The 26769-nt window shown below is 42.5% G+C and overlaps 1 protein-coding gene across 1 annotated transcript; it reads right to left on the bottom strand.

The window, feature by feature from the left end:
• Window positions 1-1498: 1498 nt before the first annotated feature.
• Window positions 1499-26769, bottom strand: HAO1 (hydroxyacid oxidase 1). Its single transcript, XM_010210360.2, has 8 exons — window positions 26633-26769; window positions 19014-19165; window positions 10684-10939; window positions 8168-8340; window positions 7162-7253; window positions 3711-3869; window positions 3396-3465; window positions 1499-3029 (listed from the first exon to the last, which is right to left on the bottom strand). Exons 1-8 carry the CDS (start codon window positions 26767-26769, stop codon window positions 2959-2961), a joined length of 1110 nt encoding a protein of 369 aa, XP_010208662.1. The 3' UTR covers window positions 1499-2958.

The following is a 26769-nucleotide window of genomic DNA, read 5'->3' as shown; positions in this document are numbered from 1 at the left end:
TCTGCCTCACAGCCTCTCGGGAGGTATCACTTTCTCCTAAGAAGGACAGGATTCTCCTCTTACTCTCAAGGTTATGCTTTTGGCTTCTCCTCTCTCCACAAAACATCTGATATTCTCTCATTAAGAGCTGCAATCTCCTTTTGCAGTTCCTGATCTACCTCAGAGGTGGTTACAGAATCCTATTTGGTTACTATTCAGGCATGAGACTATCCAAGGGGTTGTTTTATTCTAGGCACTCAGCACACCAGTTGAACTCTGTCTTTCCAGGTACGCCAATGTCACTCGGTGTTCCTCCCTCAACCTTTTTTTCTGGGCAGACTCTTTTTTTCTTGGTACCTATGGCTTAATGTGGACACAAGGTGAAATCAGAAAATAATTTCACAATCAAAACCATAAACCAAAACACGCTTATTTGACATACAGAGAGACAGACGTAGTAAAGCTTTATAAATGCAAAATATATCTTCTGTTCCCCCCAACTTCTATGCCTTGATCTGAGGACCGTGACTAATTGTTCCTAAGTTTGTTGGGTTCACTTGTTACTTAGAGGCAAATACCATTTTTTCCTACTTAACATATTTTAAAGACCTATTATTTTCTTCTGGTTTGGTGCTTACATTCTTCTTGAATATCCTCACAGACTGCAGAAAGATCTACCATCACCACTTCTAATGTGTGACACATTTTCATCTCAGCTTCTCCAGGTGCAGCAATGGTGAGGCAGATTCTTTTCTTAGCTTCAGCTTTTCAAATGGTCAAGGGCACTCAATCTTTCTAACACAAAACTAAAAGCAAACAGAACACCTACCTTTAAAAAACAAAAATACCAGAAGCAGTTGTGTTTGGTTGTCTCAAAGAATCCAGGGAAGTTCTCTTCACTGTGGCATAGTTTAAAAACAGAAGTCTACCAGGCAAATTAATTTTGGTTCTGTTAACACCATCTCACAGCCTTTCAGTACTTGGCTCTAATTTTGGCTTTTAATACATGTTCTTATTAGAGTTGAGCTGGAAGGCAGTCAAAGAGTTCTCAGATAACAAGCAGGAAAAAACAATGTAAATCCATTACCCCCCAGGAACTAGAAATAGTTAATTATAACAAACTCTGTTTCCTCACCATCAGAATTTATCCTGGGCCACAGAGTTGCAGAACTTTCCTTGAATGTGGTTAGGGCAAAGACAGGAAACTGCATCTTCTAAACTTTAGAAATAGATCTTAAACATATAAACATGAGATATTATACCCCTGTCTTTTAAGTAACATTTATATTATCTAAAATAAACAGTCTTTCTGGTTAGTCTGTAATTGACATCTGACACAGTCCACATTGCAACAGATATGATAAGTGCAGTAAACAGCAGAAATTATGCTTCTCTGTGCTCTGAGAAACATTCATATTTCCTTACACAGATAAACTTTATTTTGTTGCTACGCAACCCTTACACAACACACTACATTCTGCAGTAAATACGAGTACAAATTTTACAACTGAAGGGCAAGCATGTGGCCTTTTGGGTTTTCTCCCCATTTTGAGTTCCAGCCCCAGCTTTAGTTCACATTGTAATATTCCATCATTTTATTACAAGGCTGCCTCTAAAGCTCAGTGAGGGATATTTCAAATCGAGCAAAAAGGGAGAGTCCTCCTGACACACGAGTCCTCCTGACACCGATGGGAAACAAATGGCTGAGCCAGTGATGTCAGTGACAGTGGAAGAATGAAATCAAGGCTTTATTTTTAATTAAAATCCTCCTTAAAAACAAACACTGTGTTTCTAAAACAAGATTTACAAAACCTTTCTGTAGTGGCATCTCCCTGCTCCCGGTGACACTGCTATACCTGCAACAGAAATGAGACAGATGGAGAGCCACCCTTAGTTTTACCCAAAATGAGATTAGTAGAGTCTTATACCTCCTCTGCCTACTTACTCAATTTGGGAAAAGTCACTTTGTAGTATGAAGCTATACTTTTGTTGTTTACAGTTGCAAAATTGCTCCTGAATTCAGCATGCATTTGGATTTTTCAGAGAGCAGAAGAACAGATCCTGTATATGTCTGTATCTTTATCATAAGCAGAGTAAATAAGGCTGAGATTTATCTGTCTGAAGGGTGTTCATGGAAACTGAATAGAGCCAACAGGATCTTCTGAATTCATGAGTTAATGTCTCAGCTGCTCAAGTTCCTCTTTTGCACATGGCTGCAAATCCTACAAACTCTCCCAGGTAGCATCAGCCTTCAATTGTCACTGTCAAAAATGAATACAGGCTAAAAACGTGAGTCAGCTGTGTGCAGCCAGCACAGATTGATAAAGGTAACAGTACTACAAGGTTCTGAGCTATGATGCACACATATAACAGCTGTCTGATGGCAAAGGGGCTGGTGTCACTTAACCAGCAGAACTTCCCCAATTTTGCTTTGCTGTTGAGTTCTCTAAAATTGAGTCCTCACCTGCTTATAAAGTAACAGCACGGAGTCAGTAGGGAAATGACACCATGTTCATAAGAAAGCAAGATTTAATCTCTGAAGTCTACAGTGTAGTTTCTCTAAGCATCAAGCAAGAAATTATCCTTTACATTTTGCATTATCTTCTGCATTTTGATAGCTGTTTGCTACAAAAACGTTTCTGTTTATAGTTTCATCCTGACAGCTAAGTTATTTTCAGGCATGTAACTTAATATTGCATTTATGGCAAAACACTTTGAAGGTTCCATGTTGATCTTCATGTATAAAGGTTCATCTTTAATTACATCTCCCAGTAGAACAGCTTTCCTTAAGAGCTTAGGAGACTACGGAAACACCTGTAAAATTTGCTTCAATTACTTTCTTCAACAAGTGATCTCCTACAGACCACCCCTTCTCAGTCAGGATTGCAGGATGAGGCTCAAAGAGTGAATGCAGTTTCCTTTTGTCCAGTAGCAAACTTCCTGTGCAATAAGCAACACACAAACAATTGGTCTTCAGAGCTACATCTTGGAAAACAATACTTCATGTCTTCGGAGCAGCGACCTGCCAATTTCTTCTACTTTGTGGCATCCTGGAAGAGAAGTAACATTTGAGTTGAAAGCTGTGCTTTTCTGTCCCACTCTAAGCCTTTTTCTCTCCCATGGAACTCTACATTCTGTCAGATGAAGTCAGCCCCTTAGCGAGTAAGGATTTTCCAACTGATTTATAGCCCCCCTTGTTAAAAAAAGAATAACAGATACATTGATTGCACTTAATTTACTTGGTTGCCCATCTATAAGACAGGGATAACAAGTCCTTTCCTCATTTCCCCATAGCCTATTCTGTTTACATTGCAAATATTTCCATCTCCCTTCTGTAAGCTATAAAAGCATCTTGCCCAGGGCAAACAAAAGCTAGGAGAAAATGGGACTATGGAAAGGAAACTTTGATGTCTCACCTGTCAGCGCCATTGCCAAGCGAAACTCTTCCTTCAGCACCCGGAGAACTTCTTTTGCTCCTTCTTCACCCTAGGAGATGAGGAGGCAATACGTACTATTTATTTGTGCCAACAAAGTTTTAGGTATAACCATAACTCCTGAGTACTTGTCATAGCACATTTTAAGATGAGATAGTCTGTATACACACAGACACACTCAGATATCATCCCACATACAGTTCTATGTGTACACATATACATATATGTGCACACATTAAGACTAAGCAGTGAGCCTAAGTATCTAAAAACCAGAAATTGGAACTTTTTCTGACTCACTTGATAAGCCAAGCCCCAGAGGACTGGTCTTCCGATGAACACAGCTTTGGCACCAAGAGCCAGCGCTTTGAGGACGTCTGTGCCTTTTCTTACACCACCATCCAGGAACACCTCCACCCTGCCTTCCACAGCCTCAACAATTTCAGGCAAGACATCAATCTAAAAGAGTAAAACCAGGAATACGGTTTGTCCACTTCTGAAGCTCTATTTATTTTTTTTAATGAGTTCTTACATGCAGGATCTAAGCTTTAAATAAGTTAAATGAGCAAGAGCACAGAGAGCTGCACGCACAAACAACACGGCTCTGTACTGAAAACGAGCAGTGACTTAGCATGTTAGCAGACAAAGGTCAAATTTATTTGGAGAATCAAATAAATAGAGTGGGAATCTCCAGGGTCATACAAAATGGCCAACTGACTTCATGACACGTATCAATACAAGCCCGTATCAGTTACTGTTATCAGAATATAAGTAACAGCAACCACAGAGGTTACCCCACAAACTTCCAGTGTTTGCTAGTTTTGGGATGAAACTGGTAACTTTTTAAATAGTCACCTTTTTTTTCTTGTTTGAATTTATTATTCATTTATACCAAGGGCCAGACAGCACCCAGGAGCCCAAGGGCACACATTGTACCTTTAGACATGGAGGAAGACAAAGGTGTGCCCCAAGGAACTTAGAGCTGCCTGAAAAGTCTTAATGAATATATTGTTTCCTTTTGCAGTTCCATCTTGGCTACAGGAATAATAGCAGAGAAAACCTTTTCATGTAACAACACCACATTATCTTTCCTCTGAGTTTTCAGCAAGGTGAGAAGTTTTCTTTTAATACACATGTAGGTTACTTTCACCAAACTCTAGGTATCTCCTGCACCAGTGCTACAACTTGAGGTCTTCAAGACCCGCCTGGACATGCTCCTATGCGACCTGATCTAGGTGAACCTGCTTCTGCAGGGGGGTTGGACTAGATGATGTCTAAAGGTCCCTTCCAACCCCTCCCATTCTATGATTCTATGAAAAGGATCTTTGCTTTGTTCCTAGTTACAAGTCAGTAACCAGAGAGTTAAGTAACACGTCCACACCACGCGAGAGGTCCCAATGAAGAGATGAGCCTCCCGAATTCACACCTCAAGCATTAATTACAACACAACTGTTCCTCTAATGCCTAAATAGCTCCTATTCATGAAAATCAGGAAAGACACAAAACTGGAAGCCAAGTACTAAGGAGACTGGAAACAGTGTGCGGTAGTAAGACAAAAGGCACACAAATTCATGTCAGTCAAATACAGATGTAATACATTTCCTTTCTAATGGATAAAAAATGACTAGGAGATGGGGAAAAAAGACTTGAAAGTGCAGTTTGTTTTTAGATTTGGATTAAAATTTTCTTGAAGTTTGGCACTTGCTGTGACTTTTTTTTTTCTCCTCCCTTTGGTTTTGCTCTCTTGCCAAACATATTTTGGATCTATTTCCATATACAGAGACCACTTTCTACATCCTGACAAACTGTACCAACATTAAAGTGCTATAATAACTGAAGTATGATGCAAACCATAATTAAAACATAGACTTCCTCAACGTGGAAGTAGACACTAGGAATATTAACCAGCTTGGGTGCAGCTCAGAGTCTGGAAACCCATGAAATTACAACAAATTATGTTTCTAAACCAGAAACATTTAGCATGATCTGACACAGATATTTATATTATGAAACCTTCATTGTTCAATGAAATCCAGTGAATGCATCAGCTTTCATAGTGTCTTCTCTGCACTGTGTGTTGCAAAGGAGTAACTCATCATAGGTAGTTCACAAGCTTAATTTCTGTCCTACTGCAGTTGGCAAAAAGCTAATTCATTCTTTCTTGAGCTTTGTCATTTCTCAAAACGATGATTTTAATATCCTCATACATCCTTGCTGTTGGATTGCCTCACAAGCAGACAAGGTTTTCAAATATCCTTACTGAAATTGGGGAATACATTCTCAGAAGGTGACAGGAAGATAAAGGGGACAGAAGTTAAAAGAAAAATGAATTTCTTAAGTATTAGGCCCCCACAGTCTGAAAATTCAGTTCCTCCTAAGGTATCCAAACCCGATGAGTTGCACACTCTCCAACAGCACAAAAATCACATTTGAACAAGAGAAATTTCATTCTCTTTTGAAAATGAATTACAGTCTCCATTTTGAAACCTTGACATCAGGAAGGTTTTTACCTACCTGTCCCAAAGAATATCTGGCAGGAGTACTTTGCTCAGGCAAAAGCATCATCAAGGACAATGCTTCAAAACCACTTAGAAAACACTTTGTGCTGGCATTTGGCTTCTCAAGGCAGAGCTTGGCTGGTGAAGAACCAGCCAACACAACCAGGCAATCACAGGGTGCACATGGAGGCCCCTGCAAATCAGCAGGTGAGGAAATTGTGTGGGCAAACCCACAGCTGCCCTCGGGGAGAGAAGCAGAAGCGGGTGAAGGAGAGGGCAGGCCAGTTGGACAGCAGAGCCCAGCCATTTGGAAAACACTCTGCAGGGAAAAACCACTTGCCTGTCCCTCTCAGAAAACTATCATGGAAAACAGGAGGGTTTTCATCAAGGACACATAAGGAATACGGAAACATTCACAACCAGGCTTTGATTCTCCTCCCTTTCTTTTTACTTGCACAGCTTTCCCACACCAAATGAAGTAAGATGAGTAATGGCTGGAATTTTGGGGGTTTTCCTCCAGCCTGAGCACATAGTTTTTCATTTTCCTTTACTACTTTCTTTTTTGCCAGTTCAGGACTTCTCAAATCCCTTTCACCCTTGGAGAAGGCACGAGGTAGCACGACAAGGAAAAGGAAAAAGGAAAAAACTGTAATTTAACCACTCTGTACCTTTTCCAAAGGTGAAAAGGTTTGAAAGGAAAAAAAGGGAGTGTTTCATTCTGCCTTTAGCTGTTCTGTAACTCTGTAATTTTTCATAAGCCTCTGAAGAATAGTAAAAGGGAAAAACAACTCTAGTACAACCTTCAGTGCACTGCAAATGGCAACAAGGGGTTTTCAAAAAAAGAATGAGAAAGGAGAAATAAAAGAGGAGAATGGAAAAAAAAAAACATTAAAGACTTTCCAATTTCTAAAAGTTTAACTGACAATAATACTCCATCTGAAATTGCACTTCTAGATTTCCAGGCAGGGTGCTGCAGCCAGAGTGCCCAGGTAGTGTGATGAAACAGCCACATACAAACCTCCCTGTTTGATTTTTCAATCCGACCAAGAGGAGGCTGAGTCTAACTCACTATGATGTGACATACACAGAGAAATGGAGAGAGACTACTGCTTATGGGTTAAGGCATATAACACATATTTACAAGACTTTTCCTTCAGCTACCATGTGTTCAGCGAGAATAAACAAGAAACTCTGGGGTTTTTTGAGGCAGAGAAAGCCAGAAACTATTGATGCATATTGACTCCAGTACTTACAGTTGCAGGGACCCCATCAAGCTGTCGTGCTCCATGATTTGACACCAGGATACCGTTTACCCCAATCTTTACAGCTTCTTTAGCATCATCAGCTAGGAGGAAAAACAACCAAGATACGACTTTCCATAACTGTGTTTACTGATGTCATGATGAGGGCAATTTTGGGGGCGTCAAAAAGACATTGACAACTAATGCAAAGCCACCTTAGGGCTTCATTCTTCCAAAGCCCCACCTCAACACAGGGAAGTTTTACCTTTAAGCAACAGGACCAGAAAAGTAGTTTGAAATGTTGGAGCAGAACATTTTGTCACTTTGGACTATCAGCCACTTTGGTTGCTAGCCTTTATTTTTTCTATTACGTTTTGGAACTCATCACTAAGAAATCATTTACTGAACTATGTTCTCTGAGCCAAAATTATTGGCATGATTACAATAATAATCCAGACTTAATGAAATCACTACACTGTGCTCAGTGCTCTTTTGACAGACTGGGAATCCAGCTTTCCTTTAAGCTGTATACAACTCAGATCAGAGTTTACAAGCACAATGAACAGAGCAAGTTCAATCTTCCTGTCTGCATCTGATTTCAGACATAACTGGTGAGATGCCAGACGACCAACTGATTAGTTTAGTGACCAGTGGCTCTGGTCTCTGCCTACAGATCACCAAGGCAGAGACACTCTCTCACACAGCCATATAAACCATCCAACAGCTCCAGGTACTTTGCTGAAGTAGCTGCTTCTGCAAGTGTCTTCGTTGCTGGGTTCCTGACTCCTGACTATGCACAAGGAAGTTTGTTTTTTTCTTTTGATTGTTTTGGCATGTCTTCCCTACGTAGCACAGCAAGGAATTAAGAACATGCATCCCACTATCTTCTACATCAGCAAAACGGATACTTGCCATGAAAAAGTAACACAATTCTACAGAAATTTCCCCAGCACGAGCACTTTTCCTTCCCTGGTGCCTCTGTGAGGAGAGACACGTGGGAAATGGCAGAGCTACACACCCCTGAGGATTCCTTTCACCACAATGGGCAGTGAGGTCAGCTCTCGAAGCCATTTGATGTCCTCCCAGTTGAGGCTTGCATCTATTGTCTCAGCTACATACACAGCCAGGCCACTATTTTCTCCAAAATCTTTCCTTGTGGATAATGCCAGCTCACTTGAGAAGTTTTTTAATCTAAAACAACAAAACACATAGAAAAGTAGTCTGAGTAAGGTTCATTGTAGCCATGAATCAATCCCTAATGGCAATATTCAAGATACCTGTGTTAAATCTTTGCTCTAAACCTGTACTGCATGGCAGGAGCACAAGAAGCCTATCCCAGCATGTCAGATCATAGTCCTTAGTAAGCTCTTGACAACTCTGGTGCAAATTTCTCTGGCCCAAGGCAACAGTCCTAGTTCTTTTGAAAGAAACAGTCCAAAGTCCAAAACCACAAAGGTTCATCATCAAATCCACAATTAGGAGAAACACTCAGCAGTGAGAGCACTAACTGGGGCTCAAGTATCTGTCCTCCCATAGGCCTCCTGTGTGAATTTGGACAGGACACTTAGACATTCCTTTTGCCTCAGCTTCCCAATGTAAAATAAAAACAACAGTATCTGCCAGGAACACTTTGAGGATAAATGCATCAGGGACATTTAGACACTAGAGTGGTACAGGCTGGATGTGAGAAAAGAACATCAATCCTGCCTGACATAACCCAGGACTCCTGAAGTCAAGAGGTGGAACTCTACTTACCAGCAAAAATCCCTCTGGCTTTCTTGCAGCAAGTTCAGTTTTGGTTTTGCCCATTTTTTTCTTTGCCCCCCAAATCCAAGGTATTTCAGCTACTGGAGGAATAGAGGATCAGGAAGGTGGGAGGGAATTTTTTTTAAGCTGAATGAACTAGATGCATCTGCATGAAGTCTTGCAAAGAATTCAGAATTTTCACCTGTCTGACAAAACCAACATCCAGCCAGTTCCCCTTGTGTCTTTCTTTTTTTGGTTTGTTTCCTTATAAAATGTAGAGGGGGAAGAATGAAGTTCATATGAAAACATTAGCTACTACTTGCTCTTTAGCACTAAACCAGTCTCTCAGCTCCTAGGAACCGAATGGTGACGGCCCCTGCCCCAAAACGTCCACAGATTTAGAGAAATAGAGAAATTAAAGCTTTGTTTCTATTAGAAAACTGAAGTAACCCCAAGTGCTCACCAGAGTTAAAACCCCATTGGTGACAGTGATACCACCAAGGACTCATGTCCCACACCAGGCCCATTGCTCTGCTCTTTGGAAACTCTCTCATTCCACATTGTTCTATTTTATACTCATATTCCACCTTTTGGGAAATGCACTGGGCTTTTTGCATGGAAATTGGCTAGTTTCACTGCTGATTTCATGCCTGCAACAAGCAGCATTTCACACAGCTTTTCTGTTCAGCTCCAGGCCCGCAAGAAAATGAGAAAGGAGCAGGCTCTCAGCAAGATCCAGCTTTTCAGCTGTTGGTTTGTGGAGGGTGGGGTACCCAGAGAAAAACAGAATCATGGATAAGATTATATAAATAACTGTTGTTTTTCTTGGCCTGTGAAATGCAGATCAACACTTGAATGAATGTTGCCTTACATACATTTCTGAGCACAATGGCACCTTGTTGTTGCTTTGAAACTTTGTTGAAAACCTGAAGCCAAGAAAAAGTTATCACATAACTGAGCAGAGTCCTGCGCTAGGAGAGTTTCACCACCGACTCTGCAACCAAACACTACCCAAGTGTCATTGTGAGATCCAAAGTGATTAATTTGAACCTTTAAAGATTATTTCAACTTCATGTTATTTCATATAGCTCACTTGAGCAAAACCTTGTTCCGGTTCAGTCAGGTGGGGACAAAGTGTTGCAGAAATACTCTATTGCTTTCCTTTAGGGTTATTTGACTTGCATTCAAACAACATTAACCTTGGGCCTTAAAATTATACTGGCCCTAAAAAACCAAAGCATTTAAAGTAACATTTATTTATTTATTCTTTCTGAGGTAAAATGACAGCACATAGCCATAATGTTTTGTCAATCCCAGATCTATGGTAGGGTTACTATATGGGCCATATGCATACTCAGTGTATTACATTTTAATGTTAGACGTGTCAGGGACTTGTTTCCTGCTGCTTTTGTCATAAGATTGTACTTGACCACAGAAACTGTAGGCACAGTTAAGGTTGCTCTGTCAACCTTCTAGCAGCTTCAAGTACAAGCATATCATGAATGCACTGACAAATGTACAAATAAATACCTTATCTCCCTAATTGCAGTCTGCAGCCTCATGTTGTCTGGCACATAATGTCTACAATCAGCCAAGAAACCTTAGTTTTGACCCAAAGCAGATCATAGTCCAAGTATGGCATGAGACACATACTCAGTTCCCTGCTGCTGTCGCCCTGTGTGGCACTTGGAACAAATTCCTTGTGCCAGAGACAAATTTCTCCCAGAGCACCTCACAGTGACCCCATCCCATCCCATCCCATCCCATCTCCTACCAGCAGGCACCTACCTGAGGTGAGGAGGAAGCTGGAACCTGTTGCGCACGTCATCAATGCGCCTGCCCAGGATCGGCGTGTCCACCGTCACAAAGACTCCTTTGTAGCCCGCTCTCTCCGCACGCCTCACCAAGGATCTCGTAAGCTCCCGGTCCTTGTACACGTAAAGCTGCAGCCAGCGAAGGCCAGAGGGAGCTGCTTCAGCCACTTCTTCAATGGAAGAGGTGGCCCAGGAGCTGAGCATCATCCCTGTCCCAATTGCGTGGCAGGCTGGAGAAACACAAAAGCTATATTCAAGGCTATCCAGAACACAGAGGCTCCTCTAAACGGGAGCACTTGCTGCATGTAATTTCACGCTGCCTTTCCTCAGCCTTTCAGGGAATGCTCTGGTAGGGACAGTTGGTAACAGTTGAGGGCTGCTGTGAGCACTCTCTAGCTTCTTCTCTGTCTTTATAGGCACATTTCTGATGACTGCATGCTGTTTGGGATGCTCCCTGCTCCAATACTGGAAATAGAAGATATTATAATCAAATTAAGCCTAACCCATATTAATATTTCTTTATCCTATGGGGAGCCTGCTTGTAAGCCCCTAGCATCTGGCTACCAGTTGTCAGAATTTTGGCACATACATTTAAGGACATACACACACAGATGCTGAGTTTTAAATGATCTTAAAAAAATACTTTTAAGACTTTCAGCTTTTTGAACAGTGTCACATTGCTGCAGATCAGTGTTTTGGGTCTGTCATTCTCAACATCACTTTTCAGTCCTCCTCACCATTGCCACGCGTGCTCTCTTTTGTATTTTGATGATGGTATTTCAGCTGCTTTCTTCCACCCCCAAAATGTTCACTAACCTTTACTAGTAAATGCTAGTTTTTCTAGTAAATGCTTGTTGTTATTCCTATAGGGTATTTTGGAGCACAGTCCAGCAGACAATCTTATTTAAGGAGGAGGGAAGCTCCACTGTTCTTTGCTTAATCATCTTCACCTCCTATCTCTTGACCTAAGGAGAGACCCTCACACACACTGTGTGATCCCACACACAAGGCTCCACACTTCTGACAATAAAAAGTGGAGGTTCTAATCACACTGAGAGTGGGAGAAACATATCCCAGGTGGCAGTCTCTACCCAGCAGATCCCAAAAGTAAACTCAAAGATGAGCCAGTACAACAGACAAGCTCCAAAGCCCCCACTTAGGCCAAAGGGATGGGTGCTTATGACCAACATGTTTTGGCCTCTCCTCTTTTACCCTCAAAAAGCTGTGAAGTGAGGTCACACCTGAAATATGGGAAGGCCCAAAGTCAAATGTCATCAAACAGTCCCAGATGGGGTCAGGTAGATGGACACTCTGCTGGCTACCTTTCCGAGGGTGATTTCCAAGCCAGGCTGCACTACAAACCAGCTCACCTCATACAATGATATTTTTATGAATCTATCACTTATTCCTTTTAGAGTAATCTGTCACTTAATGTAAAATAAAGGAAAACACACTGTAAAACTCAAAAATACTATATGAAGCCTTATTTTCCTTGGTCTACCACAGCATGTATATTTTTGATGTAAATGGAGCTCTGTTTCAAAACGTCATCTCCAGCCCATTGAGGAATTCAAAAGTGGTCTTTATGACAACATTCTATTAAATAAGGATTACAAACCTCTTAGAGTGGAAACTTATGAACAGCTTATTCAAACAAATTGGTTCCACCCTCCCAGGGCCACCAGGCAGCTTCCAATCGTTGGAAAATACAGTAGCAACGACCCAAAATTCTCTTCATGGTAGCCATTTCGTTCCTCTAAAATTACTGAAAAATCACTCCCTCTTGCAGATTGACTAAAAATTAGTTTCTTCTGAAAAGCTCATCCACACCCAATGCCTAAAGTCCTAGTAAAACCAGCTGTGCTGGGGTTATTGCAAACCTCATAAGTGATTTGCTAAATCAAGTCCATGAAGTGATGCTAAAAATCAAGGAACTCACGTTCCTGCTGCTCTGTCAAATACGAGTTCATGAATGAGAGGAAGGGTTGCTAACCCAGCAATTGCAAAACCCTCAGATCAGATAAGGGAAAAATGTAAATGTTATGGTTCAATCTGCCTTTAGGTATCCATTTATTTCCATTCTTACTTCTACCCTCATGTTTGCCTCCACAGCCCTACGGATAGAAGAAGAGCTGCAAAAGGAGAAAGGAAAGCAGAAACCGCACAACAAAACCTATTTGGTGAGTGGAAGGTTTAACACACAAAATCCCTCTGTGTCCTTTCAGCTTATCTGCATACACTGCTACAGAGAAAATCACACATTCATCTTATTGAAGATTGGATTTAAGCAGTTTGGTTCAATCAGAGTTCAACTATCCCCAACTGGGTTACGGCATTCTCACGAAGGCGTACTCGCGCAATTCCCCTCGTCTGTCCTGCGAAGTTAATGACTCTCTGGTAAAGCACCAGCGCCACACGCATAGTTGGGATCTGCACAGGCCAATTCAAAGTTCCCACACATGCATTTTGATTTTAAGTTGTAGAGATTACAAGTTCCAGGTTTGGTCGATCTGTGCTTTATCTTGATCATTTTAGAGCTTATTTTGACAATTTTCTAGACTTTCAAAAACATATGATACAGAGTCCTTGAGCGTTGCCAGGTGGGGTTTTACCCCTACCTCAAATCAGGTTTTGCTAAAGATATCCTCCCACTTCTTGCATATTTAGCTGCAGTTGAAAATGGAATCAATTCATTCCCTCCAACAACTGTATTTTACACTTCAAATATTGGGTCATGCAAATACCTGTATTTCCGATTACAAATCAGTGCTACTAGATCCATGTTCCCACAGGGTGCTCTTGCACCACTATGTGACATTTGCCAGAGTTTAAACATCAGATTTTTGTAAACCAGCCTTTCTTCATGCCATTTCAGGTTGCTCCTAGTTGTCTTTCTTCCCCTCCAAGGTCTTCATTTCATCCTGAGCATTGCCCAAAGCACATGTTTACCTCTGTACATGCTGCAGGCTCCCACTGAGGTCAATGACAGTGGGCAGATGATGGCATTAGCCACACACAGGAGGCTGGGGAAGTTTTTGATTTCAAGATGCTAAAGCTTTGAGTTATTTGTGCTCCTCTTTGTTTCAGGGCCAAACACAAGTAGAATTGGGATATGGCAGGGTGCCTAGGAAAAGGGAGCTTCACAGCCCTTGCTTCACAGCTACCTTAAGCAGGCACAAGTTTCTCAGCACCACTGCTACCTTCCAGTACTTAGGCCAGGAAAGCCACAAGCAAGGACATACCTTCTCATCAAGGAACATCAACTTTGATAAAATAAGGCTTTCCTCATTCTTGGGGAACTCAAGTATTTTACAGAGCAACAAATCAAGGCTGACTATGGAATAAGACCTACTTGAGAAGGACACAGGAGAACAGAGCAATGACATTTTATTTAAACCCTTTTTACATCCTGAAACCTCAAAGTCTCTTCTCTGATGTGACATCACTTTATTAGGTGATTTGGGAATAGTATAGAGTTTGTCCCTGTGAGCAACCCAGCGGCAACATACTTCAGGGGAGGACACTAAAGAAGATCCCAGTTTAAGCTTGTGTATTTCGTTAGGGTTGCCTTGAACGGGAATGGGAACTTGCTACTTTAGCTGTGCAAATTCCCATTATTTCCCTTTTTGGGGCATCTCCAAAGCGTGGCAGCCAAACTGCCTCACGGCAGTCATTTTTCCCTGAATCCACCAGTGAATCAATCCACTGTCCCCAAGTGCCAGAAGACATTACTTGGGATCAACGCGATGTCCTTTTGGCACAGTGGTACGTCTCAAGAGAAGCAGCTACGTTCTTGGAGCTGCATCTCCTAAGAAACCGAGTTGTTTTAAGTACTTACAGTCTTGACAAAACACACTTGGCTGAGAAATCCCTTGCCCAGCCTTACCTCACGTACCCCTTACAAAACGCTGTGTGCAAGCTGTGCCTACGATCGTTCCGTTGACACAAGGCATTTTGTCAGCTGTGCAGGAAGGCTGAAGGCAGCAGGGAAAAAGACACATGGCCAAAATGGATCTGGCTGGTCTAGGAGGGCTGTCGTGCCAGACTGTCTGTGTTCACTTGCACCAAAAAGTCCCCTGGCCATGGCAGTCTCTGGGAGGAGTCAGGGCCAGGTCAGCCCAGGCCATGTTGTCCCACGTGAATATCATCCTCTCAGTGACGACTCAAGTGGCCATACCTCAAAACTAACTTTTCACTTGGAACATCAGATAAGTAACAGGTGAAAGACGGGTACAAAGTCCTGCTGTTTTCACAGTGGCTGAGCACAAATAGCAACAGATTGCAAAATCCCTCCTTCACAGTCACAGGCATGTACAACGAGCAAAAGGAACCCGAATTCAGATGCTCAGCAGCATCAAAGCAAACAAAAAGCATGGAAGAAGTCCAAAGGCACAAAGGTGTTGCTCCCTCTCTAGTGAAAGCTACAGACCTGCCAGTAACTTAACTAAAATGGGGGGGATAAAAAAAGACCAAAATGCTTTTCAGACAGTATTCTTACTCTCTGTTTGGCAAAGCAAATGGTGAAGCCACATGGCAGGCGATGGTGAAACCCTTTTTGCGTCAGCAGTAAGTCAAAAGTTGTTTGAGAGCAATCGCGGAGGGTAAACATAAAACCATCAGATCTGAACAACTAGTATGCAAAGTTTTCAAAAGATCTGGCCAAGAACAGTCAGGCTGCTCAGCCTGATTTTCAGCAAGTCAGGGAGAAGTCAGGTATTGCAATATCCCTTCTGGTCTAAAACACAAGACTCTGAGGCAATTGGTCAGTAAGAGTGTGATATTTCATTAACAGCAATATTAACAGAACAGAAATCTCAGTAAAATAACACTTCATTTCTGTTTATAATCAACTAAGGTTTCCAAAAATTGCTATTTCTTGCCAGTAGCTGGATGGTGCACAAGATTGTTTCTCTGCTTGAAAGTGGATCTTATTCACAGGAGCATGAGTTCTACTGCACTTGCAGGGAGATGACACGGAGATCACACAGGTTTGCAAGCACAGTGTGAAGTCTGGGGGGCAAATGAATGTCTTGCCTTGGAGGAATAGTGACTGTTCCCATGGACAAGCAGAAATGGAAGCCATGGGGGATCAGAAAAGTTTTGTTGAGAAGTATTTAGAAATCAGCCCTTTGCTCTTTAATAGTGGCTAAGATTATTCATCAAATTTGGCAAATATTTTCAGTTGAAGAGGTTGAAATTGGAGTGAGAAGGACAAGAAAAATTCACCTAAGTCAAAATGTCATGCGTTGATATTTTCAAACTGGAAATGTTTTCTTCTGAGCTAACACTTTTGTTTCACAACAGAACTATGGCTAAAAGCATTAGCTAGTAGGAAAATGAAATAAAACATTATGTTTTGGATCAAATTAAACATTTCAGTTAATCCAAAACAATTTTCCTCCCAATTTTTCATTTTCTACTGAACAGAAAATCCATTCTTTGGAAAACTGCCGCATACACCACTGAACTAAAGGGAACATACTTGAAGATCAAGACCTGGGAAAACTGGGAGAGCTGCCAATGTCTGTGAAATTGTTTCAAGGACAAAAGAGCCTTCTCTAGAAGGAAGGACTCACCAGTCCATTTAGACATGTCAAAGAAAACTGAGGAGCAACCTCATTATAGCCTATGTGGACATTCTAAGTTTGTTTTTTGAGTCCAGCTAACAGAGGTGTGAGCAAATCCAACATCTGGATTTGAAGCTGTAAAACTTCTGACTGTGATTACAGCTTGTTCTGCTGAGACTGCACAGTTAGCTTTTGGAATAACTTGCATTGTGTTGGATAGTCTGTCACTAGCAACTTTAAAAATTACAACTGAATGCTTTTCCTAGAAAAGATCCTTTCTTAAAGAATAGAATTGTCAGTAAAGGTGTGTTTAAGGCAAGTTGCAAGACTTTACCCTCTTTTGGGTAAGATGCACACTCCTTTCTACCAGCTTGGCTGCTGTGGGAGTGCATCCCTTGAGAAGCAGCAGCTCCCAAAATCCTGACAAGCCTCATAACAAGAGGTCATGAGGACAGGGAATTTTATCTTAATGAGAGATATCGTGACATGCACTTGTACCTAGAGAGGACATTTACACTGCAACCTGCTGGCAATCTCAGGGGAAGGACAGAGCAGTGCTATTGCTTAAGGGAATCCCTTGGCAGGATCAGGCATCATTCTCAAAGACAAAAAGGCAGGGGAAAGAGTTGTTACTGCTACTTGCACCTCCCTGCTCTGAAGGTGAAGGATGGTGTAAACCAAACGTCATCTCTTGGGGTTTAACCTCAACCAGGCAGACGTCTGCCTTGTGGCACCAGCTGAGCAGTGGTCAGACACACACACACCCCCCCACCGTGGGTGCTCCTTTGAGCAGCTGCCATGCCATCAGATAATAGCCAGGCCAGGGAAGGGGCAAGATTCAGACCACACTGAGCTTCTCAAGGATCATCCCAACAGCAAAGGCACGATCACATATGTTGCTTCCTACACACCTGAGCCAGAAGTTAAGTTTACAAAGTATGCCAGGCTTTGCAAAACTCACAGACTATGGATCAGATTGTCTTAGCTTGTGTAGATCAGTGCAGCTGAAGCAAAAGCTGATCTAAAGTAACCAACAATCTGATTGCTTATATTTCAGAGGATGTGGCACAAGCCCTGATCCTGAACATCCCAAGTTGAAGGGAACCTTTAAGTCAAATGTGTACTTTACAGCTTATCCCTGCCACCTTATAAGGTCAAACCCAAAGCTTGGCACCAAATGCCCCACTCCACCTCTAACAAAACCAAAGCCATATTTTTTCTACAAGAAACGTTCCTGTGACCTGGTGTGTGGTTTTAATCATACTGTCCTTTCAAAGAGTTGAAAAATTTACCAACTCCAATGGATATGTTTATTTGACCACATATTCAAACTGTTGCTAGTACACCCAGCCCTCCTAGCTTGAAAACTCAAGAGCATTAAATGCATTTGAAAAGATAAGTGCACTAAAGTCTGGAAATTCCAAAATTCAGTTATATCCCACAACCATTACTCAGACTTGGTAATCGCTCTTACTGGATCATTCAACTTTCTATAGCTTTATGCCTTAAAAAGGTGGCTGGGCTATAACATCAGTGGGAATTTCTGCTAAGGAACATCCTGAATTCTGTGTGTTCCAAATCTCGCTCTTAACATTGTGTTAATATGTTTGCACTTGACAGTTTAATGCTTCAGAGTTTCCTCTCAACCTAACCTGGGCCAGAAATAATCTGCTAGAGCTGCCAAAGTCCAGGACAGCACCAAGGCATCCCACTGGCCACCGCTTCACAAACCAATTCAAGGTATTCTAGCTCCATCGTGTGGATTGTGCCTGTACATACAACAGGCATCAAATCTTTGGCTTCCTAATAAAACTCTTGGAAAGGGGGGAAAAAAGTATCCCTGAGTATGCCATAAAATTGGAGAAATCTGCTTTTACAGAGATTGCTGCTGGAGTTCTGCTGCAGCCCATCACCCTGCACATTGCAGCAACACACATTTTGCATTAGCCTTGACAGCAGCTCCCACTGCAGGGCAGACAGACTCACCTCACACTAGCATTTGCTGCACTGGTCATGGAATCGTTGTTAGACAAACAGTTCAACCTTGCACAAGATTATGGGATTTTTTAAAATATTGCCTATTTAGGTTTTTTATCCTTTTCCACTCACTGCTGAAGCACTGAAATGCACAGCCCCATGCTCTTTGTGTGCAACAGGCACAAAGTGTGACCTATTTCTCAGATTTTGTGTCATTCTGCAGCTTGAGTTAAAGGAGTAAAAAACCACATCTGAATTATGGTTAATATCTCCATCTACTCTCTTTCAGCCTTTTAGGCTGAAGCCTCCATGCTGGTAACATCTTTGTGCAGCATCTAGTCCAGAGGGACCCCTACCTCACTAGCTCCCTGGGATGCTCTCAAAAAGCTCTTTTCAAAGCAAGTCTTTTTCCCAGACAAGCAAAGGCTTCTGAACTCCTAGAAGGAGTTCTATAATAGGAAGAATGCTGCCCTGACTGTATATTTATAGAATGTATAGAGAGATATATAGATAGATGTAGTTTTCAGTGTTGCATTTCTTACAAATGACTCTGTATTTCTCATCCCTGAGGGAGAACCCACACACAAAACAGGCAAAGAGTAGAACAACCCAAAAATCAGTCCGATTATGGTGAGCAGCAACTCAAATCCATCCTGCTTTCAACATCAGGAGCAAGAAACCATGCCAGGCTTTACAACCAGCAGGCAGAGTGTTACTGTGCTCACCTCTAACTCCCCAGGGGACACTGTGCAGGGTTTACCTTTAGCAGTGGCTGTCTCTCCATCGGCGTGAGCCATGCGCTGCATCGCGGTGGCTGCGACGCAGACTGGCATGCTGACTTTCTGCCCTAGGACTGAGGTTGACAGGTCCATTACTGAAACGTCCCTGAGCACCCGAGGGTAGAGCTTCCATCTGACACACAGACAAAGAAAGATAATAAAAAAAAAGTCAGGGTTATTTACAGTTCCCTAATGGCCAAGAGTAGATTTTCCTGCTCTTGGGAGAAAGCTGGAAAAGCAGCTGTGCAAAGCATCAGGGAGGCTGAGTCGGGGCTGGAGCAGAATTTCACTGCTTGACTCAGAGCTGCAGCAGGATCCACAAAAGGCAAAGCCAGGAGGAAGGAGGCAAGGAAGGATGAAAGGTTAAAGAGGTAAGAAACCTTTGAACATCATTGGCTGGTGTCATTTGAAAGAAGAGGCAGAAGCAGCAAAATAATTAAGTCCACGGTGTGTCTCAGGCTCCCCAAAAGCCTGGATGGCTTGGATGACAAAGGGTATGTGGGAACAGGAGAAGTCATCAGCCTTCCTCTGTTACTCCTTCTATGGACTAAGGAGACAAAAGACAGGATTTTTAGATACAAGTAGCCTGCCCAGCATAATGAGCCCTCCCAGTCCCCATCATATGGGTTTCTGCAGTGAGACTACAGAAAAAGGAGGTACCATGAGGAAAGTGCATGGGCAGGACACCTTGACCTGGCTTTGCTCAGCTCAGCTAGGTGTGGAAATCCAGTGCAGCACATCATCTCTGCTGGCACAGAGACCAAGTTGCTCTGCTTAGAGAGGTCCTTCCTTCAGTGGTCACTGGCCCTTGGACTACAGCTTTGGTCTCAGGGACAACCCATTGTACTACAGGGACTCCAGACTGCCAGGAAAAGATCAAATGAGGCCATGGTAATTTGGTGCAGGAAAAGATCAAGTAGCACTACTGCTTTCCCAATAGGGCAAATTAAGGTCTAGTCCTTGAATGAGATAGCTCAGCACCTGTTCAACTGTTCCTGACCTCGCTTTGCCTACAACAACACGGCCACAAAAAAAACAGATGAGCCTAGAGCTGGGCTTTACTCTCCACTGGGGTCTTCAGCCTGAGTACAAATGTAAGCTGTCTCCAAAACACAGCAACCTAAACCACGCTTAATCTGAAATGACAATTAACTGTGGTCAGGCCGGACATCGCTTTCTTGCACACTCCTACCCCCCATCAGAACAAGATTGTGATTCCTGTTACGGGGTAAACTAGACAACACTGCAGTATCCAGACCTTGATGAATAAAGCTGCACTCCTGGGGATACCTGTGAAGTTGAACTTTTCCTGACTATCCAGGCAACGTTGCAGCACAGCCACTCTTACCAGAAGCCACAAGAGGGTGTGCGTTAGCAGGGGCTGCCTCTACACACTGGCCTGCACCCTGCAAGCAGTAGTAGGGCACACATCAACCTCTCACTAAGGCATCCATCCCATTGAGAGGACTCTACGCTTTTAGATCATGGCTATGGTATTTTAATTACAGAAAATAAATACAAGATTAAGATCCAGTACTGCTGAACCTGATCACTTGCTCAGCATTAGAGTGCTCCAGAAGGAGCACTCTAATTATTAACATGCAGATATCAGAGCTATCGCTACCCTCAGACTATGCTCTGACAGCAAGCACTGGTCAGCTTGAGCTTGCATATTGAGTTGACAGGTTAGAAAAACAAAAAAAGACACAATCTCTTTTTTTTTTTTTTAATAGAAAGATCATGAGACACTTCTGTAAGAAACCTGGCAGCCAGGATGAGACCCAAATTCTGAAGCCCTATAGCACAGTGCCATGCCACATCTCCAGGAAGCACTCCCTGGAGTGGAAGGAGGAAAATTGTTATGATGCTTGGAAGGAGACATGTAGTTCTGGGTGTCAGCTGTATTATTCAATGCCAAGACACACACTGCAAGTATGCCTCCTCAGATTTGTTTTCAAACTATTGTATTGGTTTGTTATTTTTCAGGAGGATGGGCTGAGGGTGGAACAAAAGAAAACATGACTTCTTTCTTCCCAGTTCTCATTCCAAAGGCTTTCTCCCAGTTCCAAGACATCTTTTTTCCCAGTAAACATAAAGAAAACAAAAGTCCTTTAATAATCTTGTTCATTTTCATGGTCAAACTCAAAAGCATAAGGGTGGGAAGCATCTTCCTCTTCCCCAGCCTCTTAGATTCTCTATTGCTCCAGACCTGTCAAGATTTTTACCTGCTGCAAACCAGTACCATCTCAAAGCACACACATGAGGGTCAGTCCTGAAGGGCTGACACTTCTGCAGGGCTTCTAGTGGGGAAAGAGCAAAATGCTCCCAACCATGTATGCAAGAAAAATGATGCTGTTTCAAGCAGCAATAAACAGCCTCCTACACATTCATGTTTATATACCATCAAATTACCTCATCCATGAGTTTTTGGGGTCCTCAGGCTCAAGAATCTCAGATTTTAAACATAAATGTCTCTTCCCATGTTTTCCGAGGCTTCTCTTCACCTCAGAGCCTAACAGGTCACATCATCTCAACCAACATAAAACCAATACTCCCAACTGAGTATTTACTGGGTCCCGTGAAAACCACCGAAAGAGATCACTACCTCAGGATTACACTCTTTAAATAAAAGCTGATCTTGCTGTGGAAACATAGGTATTTTCAGCTGTGAGTCTGCCAGCCACTTGAAGTGAGGCATTTTCTGGACAAGCCGTAGGGAAAGGCCCTTAACAGCAAGCAAATCCCAAAAGTAGCATTTCCCACTAAGTGGAGCACACGTCCATTAGGCTGCCACACACCACCTGCTCCCTCTAAGTCTTGGAGTGAAAAGATTTCTAGGATATTTTGTAAAGAAAACTTGGGTATTTTTATTCACCTTCTCTTTATCAGCAACATTTTTGCTAGTCAAGTCCACGCTCATGTGCTGCAACCTGCAGTCACAAGCACCTTTCTTCCTAGCTGAAGGAGGGAGATGCTGTGGCGGGGCAGGCAGCAAGCACTTCTCATTTAGGCAACTTCAGCTAAATACTGTTTTGAAAGAAGGATCAAAGGGAAGGAGAAGAGATAAGTTAGTGGTTTGGGGGTTTTTCCTTTTTCTTCCATGCTCAAAAACTTTTGACTCTGAATTATCTTGCTGTTGGTAATGGGAAGCACTCACTGTTTTCCCCCAACTCATTTCAGCTGTGAAAAACGCTGGAGTTTTCCAACTGCAACACATTTTGAAGCAGCTCTTCTTATTTCCAAGTCTGTGCTAAATAATCCCGTTGTGCTGTGTCATAAGCAGCACACTTAGGCAAAGATACACAGTTCAGGCAGTCCCCATCCCGACTCCAACCCTCTTTGCTGCATTAATCTCCTCTGCAGCTCCACTTCCCATCACAAGGGGCAGGTGCTAGTGCTGTGCAAAGCTAAGCAACAGCTGCTTTTTCTTGAGGAAGATGGATTTTCTCTCCCAGGAGTGTTTTGCTATCCACACAGCAACTCTTTTTGCAGCACTCTGTGAAGTCGAGACATTACAGAAATGTAACCAACTTATTATTACAAGCATTCCTTTCATTTTCTGCCCCCTACAACTTCACATGCTTGTTTGACCCCAATCACATTCTCAGCCTTGCTTTTTTTAACCAATACTTATTTATGTGCCCAGTCATTTTACAGCCTTAATACCTAGCTACAAGATGAGGATATGATTGCAGAAAATAGGCATGGATGCTGCCACTGATAAACAAGTAACTGCTGTTCCTTGTACATGACAGCAACACACATTTTCTCCAAAGGCCGACGGGGAGTCGGCGGCAGAACGTGTCACAGTGGATTAGCAGAAACGTGGTCCTCCACACACAGACATCCCCCTTCATTAAAATGCTCGAAGGGGGAGACTTCAGATTGATTTCTTGAATGCCATGAAGCTAAAAGCATCCTGACCTTGTCATATCATCTATTCTCTATTCAGGCCCTTTGGTTCCTTGACAACTTGAGAGTGAATTTAACCGCCAGACATGATGGGGCAGGAAGGACACGGGGCGTTTCGGGACGCATAGCCAACACAAGGTGAATCTGGTCAGGCACCATAGGGACTAACGTCTGCTCTGACATCTCAAATCATCTTTTCTGGCTGTAATGCCTCACTTACACCAGTGCCATCCACACATCACTTGAAAACTATGAATAAAAAAGACCTAGCCTGTGCAGGAACACACTGACGTTGCTCTGTGAGCTCCACATCGTGCCTCAGACCCAGAAGGACCAGAAGCTAGAGGAGAGTACAGTAACTGCTGTTAACCTCATCTTAAATACTGGCCTTTTGGAGACATTTTATGCTCTGATATCTGGTTACAGGTCCAGAGTACTTGAAGCTCCTGAGCTGTAAAGAGGCTAAAACATTTGTTTGATAATGAGTATGTCTGATAATGAGTATGGACTGCATTGGGCCATTCCAAAGGTATTGCAGCACCTATTGACACAATCCTTCATTTGATAGATTAGTCCTTAACAAGCCCATTTGTTTCTCCAGAAATGCAATCATTCGGTTGCCAAAGAGCTCTGACTAACTCAACACTGATTTTCTCCCCACACAATCCATGTCAGCAGTCTCTTGCCCGTACAAAGGCATTGGCTAACAATTCATGCTTCTTTCATGCTTTCTTTTCTGTTTAAACATCAAATTTATACTTCTATAAATATTTAAATAAACTGCAAATGTTTTTCATCAGGCCAAACCACGCAACAGAGCTTCTGACAGAGGAAATCAATGGGAAATGAAGCTGAGTGTACTTGTTTCCTTCACAAAGTCATCTGACTTTGTGATCTTTGCGGCTCAGGTGTGTAAAGTCCAACTTACTTTATATTTGCTCACAAACAACTCTCAGGAACGGGGGCAAAACCAGTAACATGCCCAGAGACACACGAGGACTATGTGTGAGTCAGTGAGAAGCAATCCTGTATCCTTAATGTTTAATCCATGCTTCTCCCAACAGCATCAAAGAAATAAAGAACTTAGAAGTTGCATGTGTCAAATTTTCTAACCCCAGCTACTGTGAAGCCTTTTACATCAAGTTTCTACATTTTTTGGATGTGTTGCCAGGATGCCATCACAAACACAGACTAATGGACTTTGGCATCCTACATGCTAGAAAAACAGGAACCCACCACTGTGTGCAGTCTTTCAGTAGCAACAAGCTGGAACCACTGAGCTCTAGAGATCAAGCCCATGCAGCCCTGTGTTCTACAAGCTTCCAAAAACTCACAATAGTCCATTTAGAGCAGGTCACCTTTGTAGAGAGGAAAGACCATTTGGCTGCAGGCAGCAAGTGCACACTGCTTAATAGAAGTACCTCAAGTTTGCAGACAGACAGGTACAAGAAGGTACTAGAAATTAAAGACTACATTTGGCCATGTAGCTGTAAATCACTATATCCATGCCACAGCCCTGCATCCTTTCTACTTGATACAGATCAAGCTGGTAAGCACCAGCAGATGACTTCAGCAATGCCCTTCCTCACTGGAAGGGCTGTGCTTGGCACTGTGGTGACCAGAAAGGAAGGGATCAGGTCTGTCACCAGGGCAGATGGGACTGCAGTCTCTGATCCCCCTATCTGTCAGCACATCACTGCACTTTTCTGTGCTTTAGTAGAGACCCAGAAAGAGATGTGGATGTGCAGTGATGGAAAGCTAACAAAGCAAAGCTTTAGCTTCAACATTGCTGTACTGTGACCTCTCTCCTTGGCTGTCAACAAGTTCTGTTTGATTATTTAATAGAGTAAACCCCCTTGTCAGTATTTTAGGTTTCATTAGATTCCTTTCTCGAAGATGATTAAATGGCCTGAAGCTACTGCAAAAATTAGATTTGGGGTTTAAAAAAAATATATACAAAGGCAAGGGGAGCAAAGACAGAAATGTAGCTTCCAGTCCCTTCATAACTTCACTGCTGAGAGGCAGGAACTCAGCATTAAAGGCCTTTTAGCCTAATAAAGACCTGACAAATGTAATTTACTTTGGTTTTTTCTTGTCTCGGGCTGTCAAAGCACTGCTCATCAATATCTCCTTCAGATTCACGCTGTCTCTAAGCTCCACAGTTTTAAATGCCTAAAACTGAAGGCTGTCATGAAAATGTGACAGAAGATGCCAGGAAAGAAGAGGTGAGCCTTAACCCCAGAGCTGACCAGCCCAATGTGAGGAAGACTTCTCACCAGAGGAATCTGCCCCTGCAGTGTAAAACAGCTTTAGAGCAGAGCTGCTCTCATCTCAACACTAGCATCTTGCTCCTATAACAAGAAGAAAGCAAGGGGACATACCTAGCTTTTTGTTAGCCTGTCTCTGGGCTGTTTAGATCTAAATGTTTGAGAAGCCTCAAGTACAAGGGGATTTCCACACCATGACGGAAGCTTCTGAGTGGAGTTAGAAAGGTCTGCAATCAGTAGTCACAGTGGAGATTAGCTTTCTTCTCCTAACATTAGAAAATACTTCCTTTTTATGTCCCGAAAAATCAGGTTCTGAGGTTTCCTCTGATCCCACTAAATTAATTACCACTGAGTTTCTTTCAGCCTTTAAGTTGTGTGGAATTGCCAGCTAAGTTGCTCAGCCTTCAGAAAGGCAACTGGGGCTGTAAGCAGGATGGCTGCTCTACAGCAAAGCAAAACAAGGAGAGAGGGAGGAAGACTAAAAATAAATTGGAAAAAAAATCTTGTTTTGGTTTGTAGACTCAGAGGGATTTAAGACAATGCCTTTAGAGATTAGCAAAGACAAGTGCAGGGGGGTTAAATGTCTGCGCCAACACAGCACTCCAAGGAAAGAGAAGCCAAAAGCTGTTGAAGCAGTGAGACTGGGCACAGGCAGGCTGAGGCAAACAGCCTCCAGCTGCTGATGCTTGGGGAGCAGAGCAGCAGTGGAGATTCAGGGGATGGGGAATGAACTGACTTGATGTGAGTTTTGACACTCCTCTACAAATCTGACAGAAAACGTCAACTTACTTTACTTTGACCTTGTACTTCTGAGAAAAAGGGTGACTTGAGTCCAGGTTTTGACACAAGTTCAGGGGGTCAGACTAAGTCAAAACTGGTTTATAACAGCTGCAATCATTTACAATATCTCCTTTCATGGCTCACTGCAGAGCTAGGATATGCAACTCCTTTCTGCTAGCCTCTGCAGCTCTGGTCTAGCAGTGTTGCACAAACATCTACCCAGGAAGGCTGCATAATTCAGTTTAGGAAGAACAAGCACAAGGCAAGATTGACTCAGGACCTAGAAGGTCCACATCATAAGCATCCCTTGATGGCACTGTAGCTCAAAATGTAGAACTCAGTGAGTTTCATCAGCTGATTAAATATTGGAGCCAAATGATTCTTTAGAGAACTTATATTAACAAAAAAATACAATGCAGGTGAAGCTAAAAGGATGCTAATGCATTTTAGGGACTGCTTTTTGACAGAAGATGTTAGGTGGAGGAGTGAAAAGAAAGAGACAGTTCTGAAAATGAATTGAGAAAGAAGTTGCAGAAACAATGAGTTTTGTTCATAAAAACATCTACTAGTGCATCATAACTACTAATAATGCAGAATTTACAATCCCTACTTTGCACCCCAGCTTTAAACCATCCTCCTACCTTGAAAATGCTGCTATGTTATCTGCTAGTGTTTCCTGCTCATCTGCTCCAGATCTGTAGTAATCATACACTGATTTGGGCAGAAATTTTTCAGCATATTTTTCAAAATCAGCAATGCAGACTGGCTTTCCAGACAT

Source organism: Colius striatus, chromosome 2 (assembly GCF_028858725.1).
Source record: "Colius striatus isolate bColStr4 chromosome 2, bColStr4.1.hap1, whole genome shotgun sequence".
Lineage (NCBI taxonomy): Eukaryota > Metazoa > Chordata > Aves > Coliiformes > Coliidae > Colius > Colius striatus.
This window is presented reverse-complemented; position numbering and strand designations above follow the sequence as displayed.